The sequence below is a fragment of the Rhopalosiphum maidis genome, chromosome 1, assembly GCF_003676215.2.
Source record: "Rhopalosiphum maidis isolate BTI-1 chromosome 1, ASM367621v3, whole genome shotgun sequence".
In the NCBI taxonomy this organism is placed as follows: Eukaryota; Metazoa; Arthropoda; class Insecta; order Hemiptera; family Aphididae; genus Rhopalosiphum; species Rhopalosiphum maidis.
The window spans coordinates 22,954,854-22,975,181 of NC_040877.1; the positions used below are offsets into that span (position 1 = coordinate 22,954,854).

The following is a 20,328-nucleotide window of genomic DNA, read 5'->3' on the forward strand; positions in this document are numbered from 1 at the left end:
AATTTATTATTATTTACTTAGACTTAATTTGATTAAAATATTTAAAATACAAATTATAATTTATCAATATTATATTCCAATATAAGATGCTGTACCATTAACTATATCACATTTTGTACCATTTTGATATTTGCATTCACTTTGGCATTTATAACCATAATATCCTGATGGACATTGTACTTCACAATTAATACCTGTGTATCCTGATAAACAGTAACAAACACCTAAAAAATATCTTTGTATAAGTGGATAAGTACCTATCATAATACTATTTAATAAATATATTTAACAATATTATATAACAAAAAAAAATATATATATAATACCGTTTACTGGATTACATTTTGCGCCAGTTTGACATTTACATACATGTTGGCATTTATGACCATAATATCCAGATGGACATAGATTTTCACAATATTTTCCCCAATACCCTTGCTGACAAGAACAATTACCTATAAAACATGTTTCGACGGTATAATTTGGTGATAAAAATTAATTTAAAAATGGCTGTGTATAATGAATATGAATATATTGTATAGGCTTTACAATATATGTATTTTTTTCTTACGACACAATTTGTAGTGAAGAAATTGTTTCAATCTTTAATATAGTTTATATTAGAAAATTTGATCTAGTTTTATCTGGTGACATGAAGGTAATTCTCGTTTCCTAGTACTTTTATAATAATAATTAGAAAAACTATCAAAAATCAGTGGGAAATATGAATATTTACTCAACATAAGTTTTCTATAAAATTGATTATGTACAAGTACTAACTACTGTTATTAAAAAGAAATAACCATACCGTAAAAACTTGACATTTTTTTCTAAATAATTGATGACTAAACTAAATGAAAAAATATTAACCAATTGCATTTATGACTCTTTCTGTGCAAACACTTAAGTTGATACAATTTAAATATACGGGATTTCCTATAAAGGTATAATAAAGCATTTGATCGAATAGAACAATTCATCATGATAAACAAACTATCGACTTATAATTAGCATAGACAACCCCTATGTCTCCTGGTTATGATCCTATATATAGTATATAATAAATATATTCCTTTTTATATCAATCCATGGTTCATCATCAACTGTGATAAGTGTTTACCTAGATGTTAGGTATTCCTTAAGGTGCTTTGCTATATCCTTTCTTATTTAAATTATTCATAAATTCGGACCGATAGGTGCTACGTCATGCCAAACTCTCCTAATTTTTTCAGATAACATAAAGCTTTACCCATGTGTCGGCTCAATCTCCAACTGCTACCTTCCTCAAGAAAACTTGAATAAATTAGTTGTCTAGAGCGTGTCACTTAACTTCTCCTTAAACGTTTCAAATGTTCTATGTTAACATTCGCTATCTTATATCTTTCACTTACAAATTAATAATACATTTATCACATACAATAATGACTTTATCGATAATCAGGAGGGTAGTTATGCATTATTAATAATAAATAAAACTAGAAGATTTATTTTATAAAACGTACTAAATAACTGTTTTGAATTAAAAAATTATGTCTTTTTTTTCAAAATTCAAACTCAATATAATACTGAAAAATAATAAGTATAGTTATATTGATTGTATCGAATTATAATATATTGTACACCTACCATTTAAATAATTGCATTTAGCATTATTTTGACATTGACACGTTTGCGTGCAATCAAATCCGTATTTTCCCAATGGACAACCTTAAATATATAAAAGTGAATTATTTATAAAATTATTTTTTTCTTAAACCAGAATGTTTAATTTTCATAAAATTAATGTACCTATACGTATGCGGCAAGATGGTCCATCGTAATATTCGTCACAACGGCATACATTTGGTGAAATACATGTGCCCCATACACAAGGATCTTTACAGACAGGACGGCATTTTGTTCCATTTTGTGTTTTTTCGTAACCTTTACAGCATGTATTGATGACTTCAAAATTGTTTTCTAACTAAACAATAGATTTATTAGATCATAATGGTTTATAATTTTTATAAGACATCTCTGTATATGCAACAATATTCATATTATAATATAGCATTTCACTCCTTATTCGAGATGGTGGAAATACTTTAATATCAATCGATAAAAAATATACAATTAATTAACATTTCGAAAAACCACAAAAATGTGATTAAATGTACGCACAAGTATATTAAAAAATAAGCTCATAACAATGCTAAGTATTTACACTGTCACTGGTTATTTATTTTTGTACGTAAACTATAGTCTATACTGATTAACTATATAGTAATAATTCTAATATTAAACTTTGTTTTGTCGTACCATAGATTTTTTTTTAAGTTACGTCCAAAGCAAATACATTATTACATAATATTTAATTTTAATTTAAGAATTAAAAGTGCATTTATTATGTAGGTAGTTAAAATCACTCACTAGTTAGTTTTTTATTCCAAGACATAATAAACTAAAAATGCTTAATGCAATTAGAACAATGGCAATACGGTAATAAGTAACTATATACAGTTAACATTCTTAAATTGACTCTTATGCTGAAATTATATCGTTGTTCCCATAAATACCTAACTCAAGCTATGTTATAAATTTATAATATAAAACTACTAAAAATACTTTAAACTTAATTTACAGTATGTTCTATATTATTTTCAAATTACAAAAATTAGTTAGCTTGACTTACATAAGTGTATTAACTTATTAAAAATAAAATAACGATAAGATAAAACAATACATTTGGTATATTAATATAACTCGTTAGGCAATTTTCTTAATAAGACTAATTAATAAATCAAAATCTTGAAATTTATCACAATCTATTATATTCAAATTATTATAATATAACAAAGCAGTATCATATAGTAAAATATTTGACGAAGTGTTTGAAATAAACATTTTATAATTTTAAATACTGTATAATATAATTTATGCATATACTCTGTTAATCATCTACCATGTATTGGTTTATTACTGCACAATACTATACAACCGACAAACATTATTGTATAATACATATTAACTCATAATTAGGGAGTTTTCATATTTTTTCAATTTTATAAAAAGTGATTAAATATTATCAATATCTAGTATGTTATTACTTATTACAAAGATAACATTAGGATATAAAATTATTTATAGCTTATAAAGTTATAACTAATAATAACCAAAATTATATAGCTGTATAGTAAGTATAGCAAATAGCAATATATTATTATTTATTACTATTGTACCTATATTAAGTACTATTTAATATAATATATTTAAATCTTACACAATACATAAACTAATTTTATTAAAAAACAATATAAACCAGGACTTACGGTTTCGGTTTGAATTGGAACTGCAGTTTCAGTTACGAAATAACATACAAATTTCCAATTATTGAAACAGAAGTATGGAGTTTTGAATGAATGGATTTCATATTTCGTGACTAATTGTTTTGAAACGTAACTAAAAATTATAAATTTAAAATTATTTTGTCTTCTGATTTTAACTATTGATAAAAATTCTACAATTATATTGTTATAATATTATCAAACATGTAAAATAAATTATGTTCAAATTTTAAATCAACGAGAGTTATTTACATTTTAATTTTTAAAATCTAATAAATCCTAAAAATATGTAACACTAATAATTTTTTTGCTCAGTTTTCAATAAATTCAGAATAATTACAACATTTACTAAGTGATTCAATGTTGCATGTTGTATAATGAGATTATTATTTTATATAATAATGATTCAAATATACTAATAATAATATTTCCTTAATTATTATATTTTGTTATTGCTTTTATTTATGTATAGTATGTATACCTAACTTAAGCAATTCTAATTTGTTTAAATTAATGTCGTCGAAGTCCAGTTTTTGATGCATCACTTACTTTTTGATAAACGTGCATACGTTCGGTCCGGTGGGTTTGGGGCTGGGAGAGTTGTCGAAAATTATTTTTGTAGAGTTGTTAATAGTGAATTTCGTGAAGTTTCCTATGATAAATTTTGTAGAGTTATCAATAACGATATCTGTAAAATTATTATTAACGATATCCATGACTTTTTCAATGATAAGATTCATAGTTTTGTTGGAGGCATTTCCCGAGTTTTCGATGATAAATTTTATCAAGTCGTCGATGACGGATCTGTTAGTGATGCTGGTGATGGAAGACACGGGGCAGTGGACGCACAACCCGAATAACACGATCGTGGTCACAAGAACGAATCGAACGTTCATGTTGTTGACCATAATAACTATAGGTATAGCGGTAATTACTACAAATATTATAATAATCGGAAACTTGATTCATCAGCGGCGGCGATGGTGGTGATTAATGACGGAACTGAGAACTCACCACAATCCGAGTATACAAACAGTGACGGTGTCGTCAAAACTTGAGCAAACACTGCAGGCCGCTCAACTTAAGTCCATCACTGTTATACCTACGATGCGAGTTTTCCGACGACCGGTCGAAAAGTACCGGACTACTGCAGTGGTGGTTAATAATGTATGTATGATATAGTGCCATAGGTATGCGACAGTCGATCACGTGGACACGACGTAAATGATCGACGAAGACGAGAAATCGCGTCACTCCGCCCGATCGATAATTTTACGATGTTATTTTTCCGTTTTATCACAAACTCGTAATGATTGACATAATGATCGTCGCACACGCAGCATAATCGGTTTGATAGTATCACGAGCACATAATAAAAATATAACATTATGGGATCAGTATGGTTGATAGATTGTCTTCGTGCCGCGATCCGATCAAATTCTGCGAACGATTCGATAATGATAATGCACACCCCTGGACATCAATTCCTTGTCGCGTGTACGGGTTCTCGTCATTATGAATATATTTTTCGTAAATTAATTTCAAACAAAATTTTGAATTGAAAATTTTTTAATATGTGATGTACCTACAATTTAAGATCTCTTTAATATTTGTTGTACATATACCCTTCAGCTGTTCTAAATGATGTTAATGCGTGAACTATATACAGCAAGTCATTGGCTCAACGAATAACGAGCAGTTAAACGGATGAACTTTTTAGATTGTTTTTATAACGACATGTTATTTCGCTTTTATAATTTCGCACTTATTAGATAGATTCAACTAAATAAATTATGTATTAAATTCTGTACTAAACTTTTTAATGTTTAAAGTTTTGCAAAGAAATTTTCACCCACAATTACAACAACTTAATTTAAAACGATAGTAATATGTGATTTCTAGCGAACTTATAGTCGACTAAAGTATCTCTACAAGGATTTAAATATTCACAGCTGTAGTTATAATATACCAGATTAATACTAGAAGTCGCAAACAATTTTATTGATTGTAAAATTTACTGTAATAGTCAAAACTATAACTATGTCCAATCATATCATAAATAACGATAATTATAATAATTATTATTAGACTTGCTTATATAATATATTATATTCTGAATATGAAATAAAAAGTATTTATAAAAGTGACTAAAAATATTTCGCGCAATTGCATTATAAAATTGTATTAAAAAATATTTCCCACGTAGCCAAATAGAAAATACTAAAATATTTACATAGAAAAATAATATTATGTTATTACAAGTGTATATGAAATGAGTGTAAACAAATTATTATAAAGAAATATATATTATGCTAATTCCATATTATAAAATATTAACATTTAGCATTTTTATTTTTTTGTATTTTAGATGAAATAAAATAATTTTTATTATTCACATGAATCAATATTTCTGGAAAGGTCAGTAGTTATACATTGCATTTATTAAGTTTGTTATTAGAAATAAATTAATCTGCGGAAATATTAACGCATTATTTTATAAATAAATATGTTAATTTGTCTACGGCATAAAAATTCTAACTTATCGTATATTTATACTTAATTATATTTTTATCAACAACAATGACCTAACATGCTTCAGATGGACAAAAATCATTAAGTTAATTTGTAACTGACGAACTAATATTTGTATAAAACTAATTATATATCTAATAAAATATCAATAAATGATGATATTTATCATTTTTAACTAACGTTCTTCTGAAACTAAATAAGGTCAAATCATATAACAATGTTTTTGATCAAAAAAATGTCTAATATATTATTATAAATTATATCGGAACGTGTATTAATTCTTCTTTATTTATTTAATTAATTAATTCAGCATTAAAATACGTACATTAAATAATATTTCATGTACAAAAACAAGGTCAACTAAAAAAATAAAATATAAAAAATATGTACAAGGGTATTTATTTATTTACTGTTAAATATTTATATCAACTTAAAGCCAAAGGAATTACACTCAATAGTATTATTTAAATTAACGTATTCAAATTTTATTAAAAACAGTCTAAAAAGGAGCTCATATTAATAAACACAACGTAACGTAAAATATTAATGAAATAATTGATTTTTACAAAATAAATATTATCATCTTGATGAAATAGCCGTGCGTAGTATAAATCGTAACTATAAGATACATTGTGCTTAACATTTTAAAAGTAAAGAAATTTCATCCACGAGTATATTTTATTAGTATTTACTGTTTACGCTAACATAAAATCACTATCACATTCTTAAATTAAATAATTGTATCTAATAAATACTCGAAGATAATCGTTCAACAACGATATTATTGCAACAATTATATTTTATGGTGATTACATAAGTAAGGTCAATTCACTTCAATGTGTTCGTTATATTATAATTAATAAATTACAGAACTATAACTAAAATATAATATTGTGTAATTGTCAATCGAGAAATGATTTATTTTATAGAATAAATTATTAAATTTAAAAGTGTCAACACTGTCAACTCATAAAACGTAAGGATTTCCATACTTTCAAAAACTGACCAAACTGATAAAATATGAATCGATTCATACTACTATATCATTAAGTTAGGTTAACGAAGAAAACTGAAAATAATTTTGAAATTGTTTTGTTGAATATATACCTAACATAATATGACATTTATGGACCAAACCGTAGCATTGAATGTTGAAACAAGGTAGAACATTTCCTACCATTTTAATAGGTTTTACCATCTCAAAGTTTTGCACACCATTCTTTAGTTAACCGTTAACCTCAAAAAAATTATAAGCTTGAGGTTTATCTTTATTTAATACACATACGTATGTATTTGAATTATACAACGTTTTACTATTCAGACAAACGAATAAATTGTAAACGACTCACAAACAAATTCAACGGTTGTGGCAGCTGTTTTAAATTTTATTTGGCATTGACCTGTAGTTAATAGTTACTAGTTACACACGTTTTTAAAACAGCTGCTACTGAATTACTAAATACTTGGAGAGTTAGTTTACAGTTAATTTTTTGAAATGGCCCAGGATTTGTATGACTGTGTTAGTTTTTAAAAGGGCTCTATTGGTATGACTATATTATTAATATTATGGGCTAATCGTATATTCGTGTATCTAAAAGAGAACTTTTTGACTTTTAAATGTAAAATTATTTTTTAAAAATTATCTGGAAATTTTTTGATAATTTGCCGTACGTCTAAAATAGAATAGATTATAATATGATTTTTAATAATTATTTCGATGAATGTGTTTTCTTTATTAAATCCTAAATGTTTTAAAGCTGATTTATTAGAATCTTGAACACAATAAATGAATCTCACAAGAATACAGCTTAATTAAATAAATTTTTTTATCACATCTATTATTAAATCGTTTATTATCGATGAACCAGATAAAAAATAAGTCAAAGGCAATTTTCTTTTACCTATTTTTGACCATGGGTTATCTATGTATATTTAATCTATATAATATAGTATATTATATAGTATACTATTGCTAGATATTTAAATATAACGGATCGTTTAATTTAACTAGGTATTTTTACAATATTGAAAAATATATAAATGTGTTAAATGTATTTATTATATATATATATTACCATACACTATAAATAACTATAAACAATATACAACATAGAAACACAGTATTATATTCTATAAATATAATAAAAGTTATAATAGTTATAATAAATTATATTTTAGCACGTAAGTCATTAACAGTTCGGTAGAAGTTGTGTGTGTGGTGTGTATTGGTAGTATACCCGGAGAGGTGAACTGATGTCATGCAGACTTCAGTTAGTAGTCAGTTGTCAGTAAAACATTTTATACTTGTTTTAATGTAATAAATCAATAAATGTGCTTCCGATCATAACAGCTATGTTATACTTTTACTTCCTTTTCTATTTTTGTTAGAGGGAATTAACTTGGATTGTACGATGGAAGTAAGATGTTATAAGTTTTAGTGCGTCCTAAATGTTAATAATAACAAGTGATACGGCATTATAATACATTATATATTTTTTGAATATTTTGTTATTCTATATTATATAAATATTTAAATATTTAAATTACAAAATTCGTTATCTTTAAAGACAATATGGTTAAAAACGCAATTATGGTATAATATACCTGGGAAATTGGTAGTAGTTGCATATCCCATTATTTTATTGAAGAAAAAATAAAAAATAAAATAATGGTTACTACCACATGCAAATGCAAGTGCTTAAATTTTCACTGTTTGATATCGACTAGCAATTCTTTTCGATAGATATTTTTTATTTTGGAATCATGGAATGATGGGCAATCAATAACTATATTATATACAGCCATGGCCAATACTAACAATACTATGTTTATAGAGCAGGCTTCGGTAGGAAAATGTATTTTAAAAATTTAAAAATAAGAGATTGCAGCATTTCTGGTTTTTAAATCTCATAACATTATAACTATATTAAATTAATTAATAGATAGATATTCAAATGTCACTAATAGTAAAAACTGAAGAAAGTATAAAAATGTATAAATGTACACAAATTTAAAATCAAATGAAAAGAGATGCAGAAGCACCCGCGATTAAAGTATGTATTTAAAAAAGTTAAAAATCTGATATAATATATGTATATAAAATTATTAAGAGTGCAGTCTATTTTGATTTTTAAATCCAATAAATCGCTAATAATTTTAAGTTCATTAAAAGCTTTAGAAGACTCAAGACACCGTAGTATAACTGATAAAAGTATACAAGTATAAAAAAAAAATTAACTCGAATTAATAATATTTTATATAATGCACAATTGGAAGAGGAATATGGGCGCCTGTAAACAAAAACAATTTTAAAAATCGAATAAAATAACCAAGAATAAAAAATGCAAACATAATTTATAAGACTATATTTAATAATTCATGTATCAAAAAAAAAAAAATAAAAATCGATAGAACACTTGCCCTATGCATTAAAATTTAACAATTTAAGTAGAAAAAAATTAAAATACAGTAATGTTATATAAGCTGGACATTAGTCTGATGTATAAGTCCGAATAATATTATTAACTACTATAGTTCATAGATAAATTATAATTCAGAAAATGCCTAAATTAAAAGTTGGTAAAAATAAAAGTATAAAATTAAATTAAAACGAATAATCTTGAGTTTAATCAGTTAATTTGTATAATATTTTATCGATTGTCTAATAAAGAATAGGAGATGAACACCCTCATGATTTGAGAATTTATGATATTACTATTTACTATAAAAGTACTATCTTCGGATATCTTTAGACCGTGGTGTAGAGTATTATTATTATTAGTATTACAATATTCGTCAAAATGTCGATTACTACTCCCGAACCGCATATTATGATTTAAATAGGTAGACGGTAGTAGGTGCAGTTGAAATATTTATTTTATTTACCAGGCCTATGAAGCTAAACAGCCAAGGTCGTGTTCGCATGACCAAAGTGATGTTGAACACATGAGATCCTGTTACACGATGCTCGTGAATTTCATAACTACAACTACATAAAACAAGTCTGCAGTTTCTTGGGCAATGAATAAAAAATCATTTCTTTAGAATTTTACATCGTTCTTGTAAACATTATTATAATTTATAACATTAAGCAATATACCTACAATAAAATATAGGTACAAGTGGTACAATAATCATTGTCATTGAACTTAGATGACATCTCATATGAGATACGTCTATTTCTATACAAGAAAATAGCGCTCCGATACGTCATGAACACATGATAATAATAATGCATTTTAATCGATATATCATAAATAAACCAATAAGTCGTGTATACAATTTCATTTGCGGTCTTCGCCTAAAACGCGTTAAGAATTTTATTTTGAATAGAGAATATAAACAATGTTATACATTTATTTCAATTTGTTTATTTGTTTGTATTTGTACGGAAACGGCTATCGACAACAACGAATAGGTACTTTGTTTCCATTTTCAGATAATATTATAGACAACACGATAATATTATTATTACGTTTTCGACGATTTATTTAAATATTATCACCCAAAACGTAGTACATCCACTTGATAAGTAAAACAAATTATTTTGTTACTCGTATGTTATTCGCAATAGGTGTCTTTCTACTATAGAACGAAATGTATTGTTCGAAAAGTCGAGAGTTATTGTACGTCCTTGTTTGTAAAGAAATATGCAGTAATAAGCGATTAAACAACATCAAACATGTACGGTTTATTCATTGGACCCTGTTACGTTTATTTCGATTTTAAATCACTGCACCGTTGCTCGACGTACAAAAAAGAGATAGTGGACACTGTAGAGTCACTATAGATCACAACTCACACAATTACAAAGATAATATTCATTGGACCCTGTTACGTTCATTTCGATTTTAAATCACGACAGGTCACATTTTAAAATATTTAAAAATGTTTTGAGGATAATTTAAAATATTGTTATTGTAACACATATTGTTATATTATTCAAGTTAAAGTAATAGTTAAAAATTATTAATTGTTGGTATTCCTGTACGTTCGTACTATATACTACTATATTACTATAGTATCGTTCATAACGATTACTTTTTAATTAGGTTATCAAACTATATGTATTTAATTATAATAAAAATTATAATATTATATAATTATTAGTTATTATTATTGTTATAGTAAATATTTTCGTCAATTTACATTAAATATGTTTTAATTTAATTTACTTGAATTTATCTTAACATTCTTATTAATGTCTCAACGTTTGCAAAAAAAAACATCAACAGTTTTTACGCGCCACTATTGTTCAATTAGATGTGGCAAGAAAATATGGTTAATACCAATGGCGTATAAAGAAATTAATTTCAGGGAAGATTAAAAAAAATTTCCTTTCTTAAATTCCAATTAAATATACAATCAAAATCAATGCCCGTACCGGCCATACCAACCATACATTTGAGGTTGAAGGGGAGGGGAATGGGGATTGAACATATAACCCGGCTAACCCCCTATATACGCTACTGGTTAATACATTAGATCTATACATTTTGCATTATTTGTAACTTCGGTGATCTCCATAAACTATCTAATCGTCCAGCGTGTACCTACTACCTATATCATTCAATAGATTTACAAAATTTTGAGAATGGTTTACAGTCTTATGACTTATGGATGTTACCATTGTTACCTATTTAATGGCTTGTGCGCAAGCTCTTCATTCCAATGGATTTCGATTCAAGACTTATGTAGTTATGTAGGTTTATAACATATATATTATATTATTTATCTACTATTAAGGGGGGAGGGTAGAATATTTTTAATGTATGAACTAAAAATACATAATTATTCTACAACGAGTATAGGTAGCTGATAACAGTGATAACTAAAAATAATTATCAATTTGTTTTGTAATGCTTATTTGATTAGACAGATTCATACAAAACAAATCTATTTAATGTACTTACATGCAGGGTTGGACAAGATAGGTACTAAAAAAAAGTATCATAATACATGATACGTGCATTTAGTGTATCTGCTATCTAGATACAAGATACAAAATACATGTATCTTTATTCTTTATGTTTTGATACATGATACTTTTATATTTCCAATTGATTTTTATTAACTATCAAACGTAAAACTAGGTCTATACAGTATACACAATCAGGCGCGTATACAAAAAAAAAAATTCGGAGAGGGGGGTTGAATCCCAACCTCCCCCCCCAGTATACATGCCTGTACACAATTCACTATACTATCCATACTCTATACTCTATAGTAGTTTAGCATTATAGCCTATAGCAAATAGGTACAATTAAGTCAATACACAATATACATTATAAAATTATTACTAATAAATCACTATATGTATATAAATACACCAAAATTAGTAAATTACATAAAAAATACAACTTAAATTTTAGTTATATATAATATACATGTTTTTAATTGGTTATGGACTTAGTTAAAAATGAATATATAAATTTAATTGGTTACCTGCAGTATTATGGTTAGTTTTTAAATTAAATGTTATTTTTATAAATAAAATCTTAATTTTCTTTAAGAAAAATTAATAAATAATAAAAATTATCATTATTTTTTCATTTATCTAAGTTTTGAAAGTTCTGAAAATGGAATTAAAACTTCTTGATACTATTCAGCACAAATATTTACAATAATAGTATCTTGTAATTTTTGATAAAAAAATGATACAAGATAGATACTTTTAGAAGATGTATCATGATTATGACATGATACTTGATACTTTAAAATTATGTATCACGATACAAGATAAAATTGTCCAATTCAAAGCATTTAAAACGTTCAATTCATTATATAAATATCTGTTTTATAGATTGTAGGTACCTACCTTTAAGATTGTTGTGATATTGAAAACTGAAAAGTAATTGCAGGAAATTTTTATCAACTTTTCATTAAATAAAATAAAATTTAAAATCATCCAACTGTTACCAACTTAGGGATGCCATATTTTATTTTATATTAATAGGAACTAACATTTTTTATAGGTATAATTTTTATGGTAGAACTAAGAATCTTACCACTTCTCATTTTCTCAACCAAGTCAACCACCATGGTCAATCACTAGTTATGAATCATATTTTTTTTGATTTCATATTCAAAAACTCGCAGTATTCCCATACTAAATATGCAATGCTTACTAGTCATTACTCAGCACTCCACGACAAACCTTCATTAGGTAAAAATTCACTCCTAATCACCATTTGGTGGTAGGGAACGAATTTTAAAAACCTACATTAGGTATGTAACAATCCTGCATAAAAATATTATCAACTATCAATTATAAAAAGATAATACATATTTTTCAATATAAATTTTATAACAAAAATATGAAGTATTATTGTATTAAGATAGGTTATAGGTACATACAAATTAAAAATATAAAATAAATACCAAATAAGTAACCTGTATTTACCACATGCACCTACCATGTGTTTTTAAAATTATATCAACATTTAAAAACAATCTTACTCATATATTGATATCAACCATGTGTCCTACAGATAAAAACTTGATACAATATCATGATCATAAATCATAATAATAGGTATATTAAAAATACATGTTTAAAAGAATCTCATTTTAATGACCTAAAATTTTTTTAAGCTCCTTAAATATATACATTTTGTTCATGATATCATTTTCAAAATATGAAAGATGAAGTATTTTTTTCAAGAATTGTTAAAATCAACAAAAATCATATTATTTTATTAAAAATATAAACTGTTAAAAAATATATGAAATGGTAATATATTAATGCATATTAAATGTTTCTCAATTTTTATACTCGTACAATATCTCAGTTTATAACTATAGATTATAACAAATATGACAAGAAAAGGAAAAGTTTAAATATTACTAAAATAATACAAGTGACAGTGGACAGGATATCTGCGTTTTTTTGCGTATTATTAGTATTTAACTTATCACCTTTTTTGGTTTGATGTAAATATGAAAAATACATACAATTTTAACAATTATATAAATTATCATTTATTATAAATCATTTGATTAGTACTAATTTATATTAATTATTACTAGTTATTAGTATTTACCTATCTTGTACCTTTAAGTTTTAAATGATAAAAGATACAGGTGTATTATTGATACTTGTACTTGAGTCTTACGATAAGAATGTTATAAGTCAAGTAAAGTTGTATAAACTTTGGTTACAGTTTTGCCGTAGTATAATAATATAAAATTCTTATAATTTACACTATATAAAAAAATCATTGATAAAATAAATGCATGTTTATTTATTATATATTTATATAGGTACAATCATAGTAAATGTTTAAATAAAATCAATTAAATTTAACAAAGTAAAATATAAATAAGCCAAATTCAATTCATGACCTATATTGATCAATAATTACAAACAAATAAAATATGAACTCCTTAATACTATAATGTCTAAGTAAAAAAGAAATGAAGTAAGATTTATAGTAGGTAGCACCCACATAAAGTAAGATTATATTAATTGTTCTTTTAATTACATATAAAATGAAAAAAAGTTTTAAAAATAATAATAATGTAAACAATGTGAGATACTTAAAATAACACTTCAAAGTAACATACAATAATATATTATGGAAAAGTTTTTATAAAATGTCCTACATTAACTACTTAACATTAAAATATGTTTTTTAATTTTTGTTTTAAATTCAGTCATAAAGACAAATTTTAAAAGTCTATCAACAATGGACTACGCAAGTATATTAATAAAATATCACAGAGCGCCTCAATAATAAAATATATCAATTTTGTAGAAAAAAATATTATACATAATATAATATGATTAGATACTAATTAAATAAAAGGTAGGTAAATAATTATCAATAAAATATATAAATAAAAAAAAAGAAGAGATTAATTTTGATAACTAAAGTCAAGTAGTATTATCTTAAATTGACAGTTATTTAGGACATCATGAACAATTAGGCAAGTCTTGTATTTAAATTTGTTTTATTCTGTGTTTAAATTCTTTTTACTTTCAGCCTTTAAACTTGTTGACATTCGTTGATAATGAGGCTTCCATGTACCGTTGGGTCTCTGATAGTCCAAATGGTCGTATTCTTGTTCTATATAACAAATATCAAAATTAATGTTAATGTATACATTAATCATAAACACTCTAAAATGATAATCTGTTCATATTTTATAAGCAATGTGAAATAATGTGAATTTATAACTGAACAGAAATTTCAATAGTTAAAAAGAAAATGTAACTCATTTTATTATTTTTCATGAGTTATTAAAAAGTTACAACATTTAATCATATTATTATATTATAATTATATATTATCTTTTATTATTTTAGATTTAATAATAGCTCACCTGCTGCAGCTAACTTTTTATCTTCAATCTCATCATATAGATTTTCTGATTTCAAATCATCTAAACTATGATAGATGTTAGGATTGTTTAAATCCGCTTCCATATTTTTGAAAGATGAAGAGCTAGTTGATGGCATACCATAACTATCACTGTCGTCCATTAATGATGAAGAGCAACCAGCTTTTGCCAAATTATTAGACTTTGTTAAATTATTTTTTATTTGACAGTTGTTCAATGTTTGGTGCTCGTTAACCATTCCTACTGTTGTGCTAGTCTGTCCAAAAGAATATACAGGATTGTCGAAATGGAATCGATCTGAAATTATGCATACAAATCATCAAATGACAATATTGTTATTCAGTTAGATGAAATATATCTGCACTTAATATTTATTTATACTTAAAAGTTTAAACCCATTTTAAAATATATCATTTATGGCACAAAGATAAAGTACATTTTTAACTTCAGCATAAAACGAGAAGCATGATCACTAATAATACATAAAAGGCCACAGAGTAACCTACAATGCCTATTTATATTATATACTATTAAATTAAAAAATATTAATTAATTTAATTTATACATTTATTTACCTTGATTTAAGGTAAGCGGATCGGCTCCATATTGGACATGTGCATGTATAACATTTTTGAGACCAGCAACACGGTTACGGTAGTATAATAACACCATAATAAATGCAGCTATTACCAAAATAGCAACACATATTCCAGCAAATGCACTTGTAGAGCTCTTTTCGGTTTCCAATGTACCAATTATTCGATCAGTTAAGGGTTCGTCACAGTTCTCACCTAAACCATTTGTTATTTTACTATTTTAGTAAGTATCCAATACATATATAATAATAAAACATTAATTCAATGATTACACACCATGTACGTATGCTATAAAGTCACAACTATTCATTGATATTTAAAGAATCAAGTCAATAATGAAAATAATTATTTATTTTAGATACCTATAGGTTTTGATAATATTTCAATAACTATTTGGTATTTATATTTTTACCAACGGAATTTAATTTTTTTAAGGTTATCGAGAGCTATCATAATATTATTTATACCACGATAATTTATGTAACCATGATTTATTAATAAAATTTAAAAGTTTAAAAAAGTTTTATAGGTACCTACAGTGGCATAATTTGGTCATGTTTGTAAGGGGGGAGGGTGGTGAAATGTTTTTAAATTTTATTTATAACCCCCCCACAAAAAAAAAATTGTATTTATCATAAGCATCTCCTTTCAGTGTAATAAATGTATGTACCTACGCATAAGAAACGGAAATAAAATAATCACAAAATATTCAATAATATACAATAATATTTATTGTCAAATCAGTGAATAAATGTAGTTAACCAGTTTAAAAAAAAAAAGGTCATGGGGGGATACAACACCCAATTCCCCCTCACCGCAATTATGCCACTGGGTACCTAGGTATCAAATATTAAATATTTAATTGTGAATCAGGCTTAATAGTTAATAGGTATTATTTTATTAGTATTATAAGTATACAAATGTTTCAAAAATAAAAGATACAATTTAAGCATATTGAAAGAATTGATAATACCTACGTATAGTTACAAATTTATTTTTTTTTTTCATTAGCTTTCAATAAATAGTTATTTAGAAATTTACTAATAGTAAGTCATAAAATAAAGTTTGTAAAAACAATACATAATAAATATCTTTAAAAATTAGATAAGAATAATGATGTATAATAAATAATAGGTAGGTAGATAAGAAGTTGTAAAGATACCTGTGTATCCATGTCTGCATACACAACCGTCGACGGCATGACAGATAAATTTATCGTTGGGACAGTTGCATGTAGACATACAGTGATCGCCATAATATTGATCAGGACAAACTGTAAAATCGTAGATAATTTGTCAGTTTTTTAATGCTTAGTGACAGTTGTAGGCATATTAAAGAGATAAGCGTTTCTCTGCTTATTATGTTTGAATTGAAACAATATATTATATACTGACCTTCGGAACACGCGGGTCCAGTAAATCCAGGTTTACAGTGGCAAACACCGTCGATGGCACGGCAAGAACCTCCGTTTAGACATTTACACGGAAGCCCGCAATTGATACCGTACGTGCCGGATGGACATACTTTTGTGCAGTTAGAACCAGTCCAGCCCGGAAAACAGTGGCATGCACCTTAAAAAAAAAAAAGGACAATGAGTGTAATTTGCTTTCACGCGTCCCTTAAACTGGTGACAAAAGTTATTCTTACCAGTGACGTGATGGCAATCACCGTATTCACAGTCACACTTTTTAAGACATCCCCGGCCGTATGATTTGGCCGGACAAGCATGCTGGCATATTGGTCCAATGTAACCGGGGCGGCATTCAAACTTACCAGTTACGTGATCGCACGACAAGTTATCTAAGAAACGGAAATTAAAATTTTAGTATAACTGTATAGTGTATACGTAATAATAAATAAACACTAGGTGATAATTACTATATTAATCATTTTTAACCATTTATAATTTATTCATACATTATAATATAGCACCTACGTTATTTCATTGACAAGGCATAGTTTTCGCAAGCTTTTATCAATTTATATCATAAATAGATTCAAAATTATCGCGATAAATTAATCATTAAATAAAATATCGAAAAATAAAGAATCTACCGAAGAGCAAAAATGAAGTTTATTCCATTTTAATAAAGATTATAAATTAAATATATTTTGAATATTATAAATGTGTAAGATATAAATAATTTAATACCTATTTTTATCGTTTAAGAAAAAAGCATTTTATTTTAAATCTATTAAAATATAAATAAACCATATAGATAGAGAAGACGGCTTACCATCTAAATGTCTTTTTGAACACTCCTCTCTGCACCCGAAACCGTACTTGCCCGGCTTGCATGGCAGATCGCACTTGAGCCCCTCCCAGCCACGAGTACATGTACACTTAGCTGTTTTCTGGTCGCATGAACTGTCGTTATGACATTCGCACTCGTCCTGACAATCTTCACCATAAGTGCCGGGAGGGCATAGTGTCTCGCAATGTACACCTTAAAACGTTAAAACAATTAATTCAACAATAAGCCTGAACCCATACAATGCATGAGAATGCTGTTATAATATATAGGTTGTCACGAAATTTATTGTAAAGTATCTATCGATACGGCCGCGAAATGATATTGTTATGCATTTTAGTTTTAACACTAATTCAATAGGTATAAGTATAACGTCGTTTACCGTTCCAGCCTTCGACACATTTGCATTCACCAGTCATCGGGTTGCACGATGCTGTATTTTCCCAGTTACACTCGCAAGTCTGCTTACAGTCTCTGCCATAAGTCTTGGGTGGACAAGACGAATCGCAATTATCGCCCGTAAAACCCGGTTGACAAGTACAAGTACCTGAAATAATATATTATATCGATTTAAATACAACAGACAATGATAGTTGTAATTTATTATTAGCAATAATAGGCATCATGAAATTAAGCATTCGTGTATCTATTTGATGTATCTTACTAGCTTATTATATGCCTTGTACACTGTGTAAAATTTCATACTTATTATCAAAAAAAAAAAAAAAAAATAGTGTTTTATCAGCAAAATACACACTATGCCTTGGAAATCATCCACAAATTAAAAATAATATCCAGTATTAAAAAAATATTCAACTTTAGAAATAGCAATTTCTTTGAAAATTGTTTAGTAAATAAATCCTTAAAAACCTAAACCATGTAACTTTTCTCGATTGACCAAAAATAAATACATTTAAAAACTCAAGTGATCACCTATAAAACAAAAATACTTATGTACTTTAAAGGTCAAAGGTTTAAAGTTCTTCAATTGTTCAATCTTGTAATATACTCAAATAAAAATAATAAAAAATATTATATATTATGACAATATTTAAAAATTTAATATTATGATAAGCGTCAAATTTCGAACTAAAAGTTAGTAAGCTACTTAAGCTTTTGAATACTCTTTATATCTTCCAGTTCTATTATTAAATATATCAATCGTCAATGCACAAACCATGTACAATAATTTGACATGAAGTAAATGAAAAGCGAATGATACGCATAACCAAAAATCGAAGAATTCACAAATGTCTTACAAAAAAAGATTGAAATGAAAAATAGTTAAGCGCAAACGATTTACGGTCATACAAATAATCCGTACAACTTATTATCTATGTACATAGTACCCAGGATATTATAAACTCAAAATACTGATTTTAAGTTACTTACATTTTGAATTGTATTTATAAATATTAAAATACTATTGACATCATAATTTAACGAACACTACTTAAATTAGTTAGGTATTTATTTTTTATAGAAATTTTGAATTTAAATTTTATGTGGTTAAATATAATAGACTATCTATATAAAAATAAACTATTAATTATTTTAATATTCATACGTTTAGCGTGAGAACTTATATAATGGAAGTATAGCTAGGCAAACTCGTCGTAATAGATGAACAACTCAATTAATAAACATATCTATCAACGGGACGTTTATTATTATACTCGCTAAGTCAATTTTAATATTCAGGGTCATAACCATTTTTCAGTAGTATTTTAATAGTATACAAATATTATGATGCGTGAATATATAATATTATATCTGTTAAAGTATAAACTATTTTGATTATTATGTTTTCAAACTTTTGTGAAGTGAAATTAATATTATTTACAAAAAAAAAAATTAGTATTTATATTTAGCTGTATCTTTAATCGATATAATAAATCTAAAAATCTAGATATACATATAGCCATATAGGCAGGGAGCTTTTTATACTAATCTAAAGACAGTATATGGGGTTTAAAAATATCTAATAAACCATTTAAAATTAACTACCATAAGACTTTTTTAGGCAAACTTATTAATAACATCTATATGAAATGATCAACAATATTCTAGATTTCGAATTTAATTTTATAATAATATATATATATACGAGGTCTAATCAAAAAGTATCGAGACTGATACGATTAATCGTAAACCAGTTTGAGTATGAACTTGCATGTGCTATATTAATCTAACTTTATATGTTGGGAAAATATATTAGACATAGATTAGATTAAAATTGTTTCAGTCGGCTTCTAGGTGCGATTAAGTCAAGTATGTTTTTAC

The 20,328-nt window shown here is 26.1% G+C and overlaps 2 protein-coding genes across 3 annotated transcripts in view; both read right to left on the bottom strand.

Annotated features, from left to right (window-relative positions):
* Positions 1-4,454, bottom strand: part of LOC113550178 (protein draper-like) — a 13,787-nt gene extending 9,333 nt beyond the window's left edge. For both annotated transcript variants that reach the window (XM_026951880.1, XM_026951879.1), the window contains exons 1-6: positions 3,873-4,454; positions 3,309-3,438; positions 1,789-1,963; positions 1,627-1,707; positions 327-455; positions 96-224 (exon numbers count right to left, since the gene is read on the bottom strand). In XM_026951880.1, coding sequence (XP_026807681.1) covers positions 96-224; positions 327-455; positions 1,627-1,707; positions 1,789-1,963; positions 3,309-3,438; positions 3,873-4,231 — 1,003 coding nt within the window. In that variant the 5' untranslated portion in view covers positions 4,232-4,454. The remainder of the gene's footprint in view (positions 1-95; positions 225-326; positions 456-1,626; positions 1,708-1,788; positions 1,964-3,308; positions 3,439-3,872) is intronic.
* A 9,835-nt stretch (positions 4,455-14,289) lies between these two features.
* Positions 14,290-20,328, bottom strand: part of LOC113550177 (protein draper-like) — a 30,359-nt gene continuing 24,320 nt past the window's right edge. Inside the window, exons 11-18 of the mRNA XM_026951878.1 lie at positions 18,428-18,592; positions 18,031-18,240; positions 17,441-17,593; positions 17,188-17,364; positions 16,956-17,066; positions 15,773-15,988; positions 15,180-15,494; positions 14,290-14,923 (exon numbers count right to left, since the gene is read on the bottom strand). Of these exons, the coding sequence (XP_026807679.1) occupies positions 14,808-14,923; positions 15,180-15,494; positions 15,773-15,988; positions 16,956-17,066; positions 17,188-17,364; positions 17,441-17,593; positions 18,031-18,240; positions 18,428-18,592 (1,463 nt within the window). The 3' untranslated portion in view covers positions 14,290-14,807. The remainder of the gene's footprint in view (positions 14,924-15,179; positions 15,495-15,772; positions 15,989-16,955; positions 17,067-17,187; positions 17,365-17,440; positions 17,594-18,030; positions 18,241-18,427; positions 18,593-20,328) is intronic.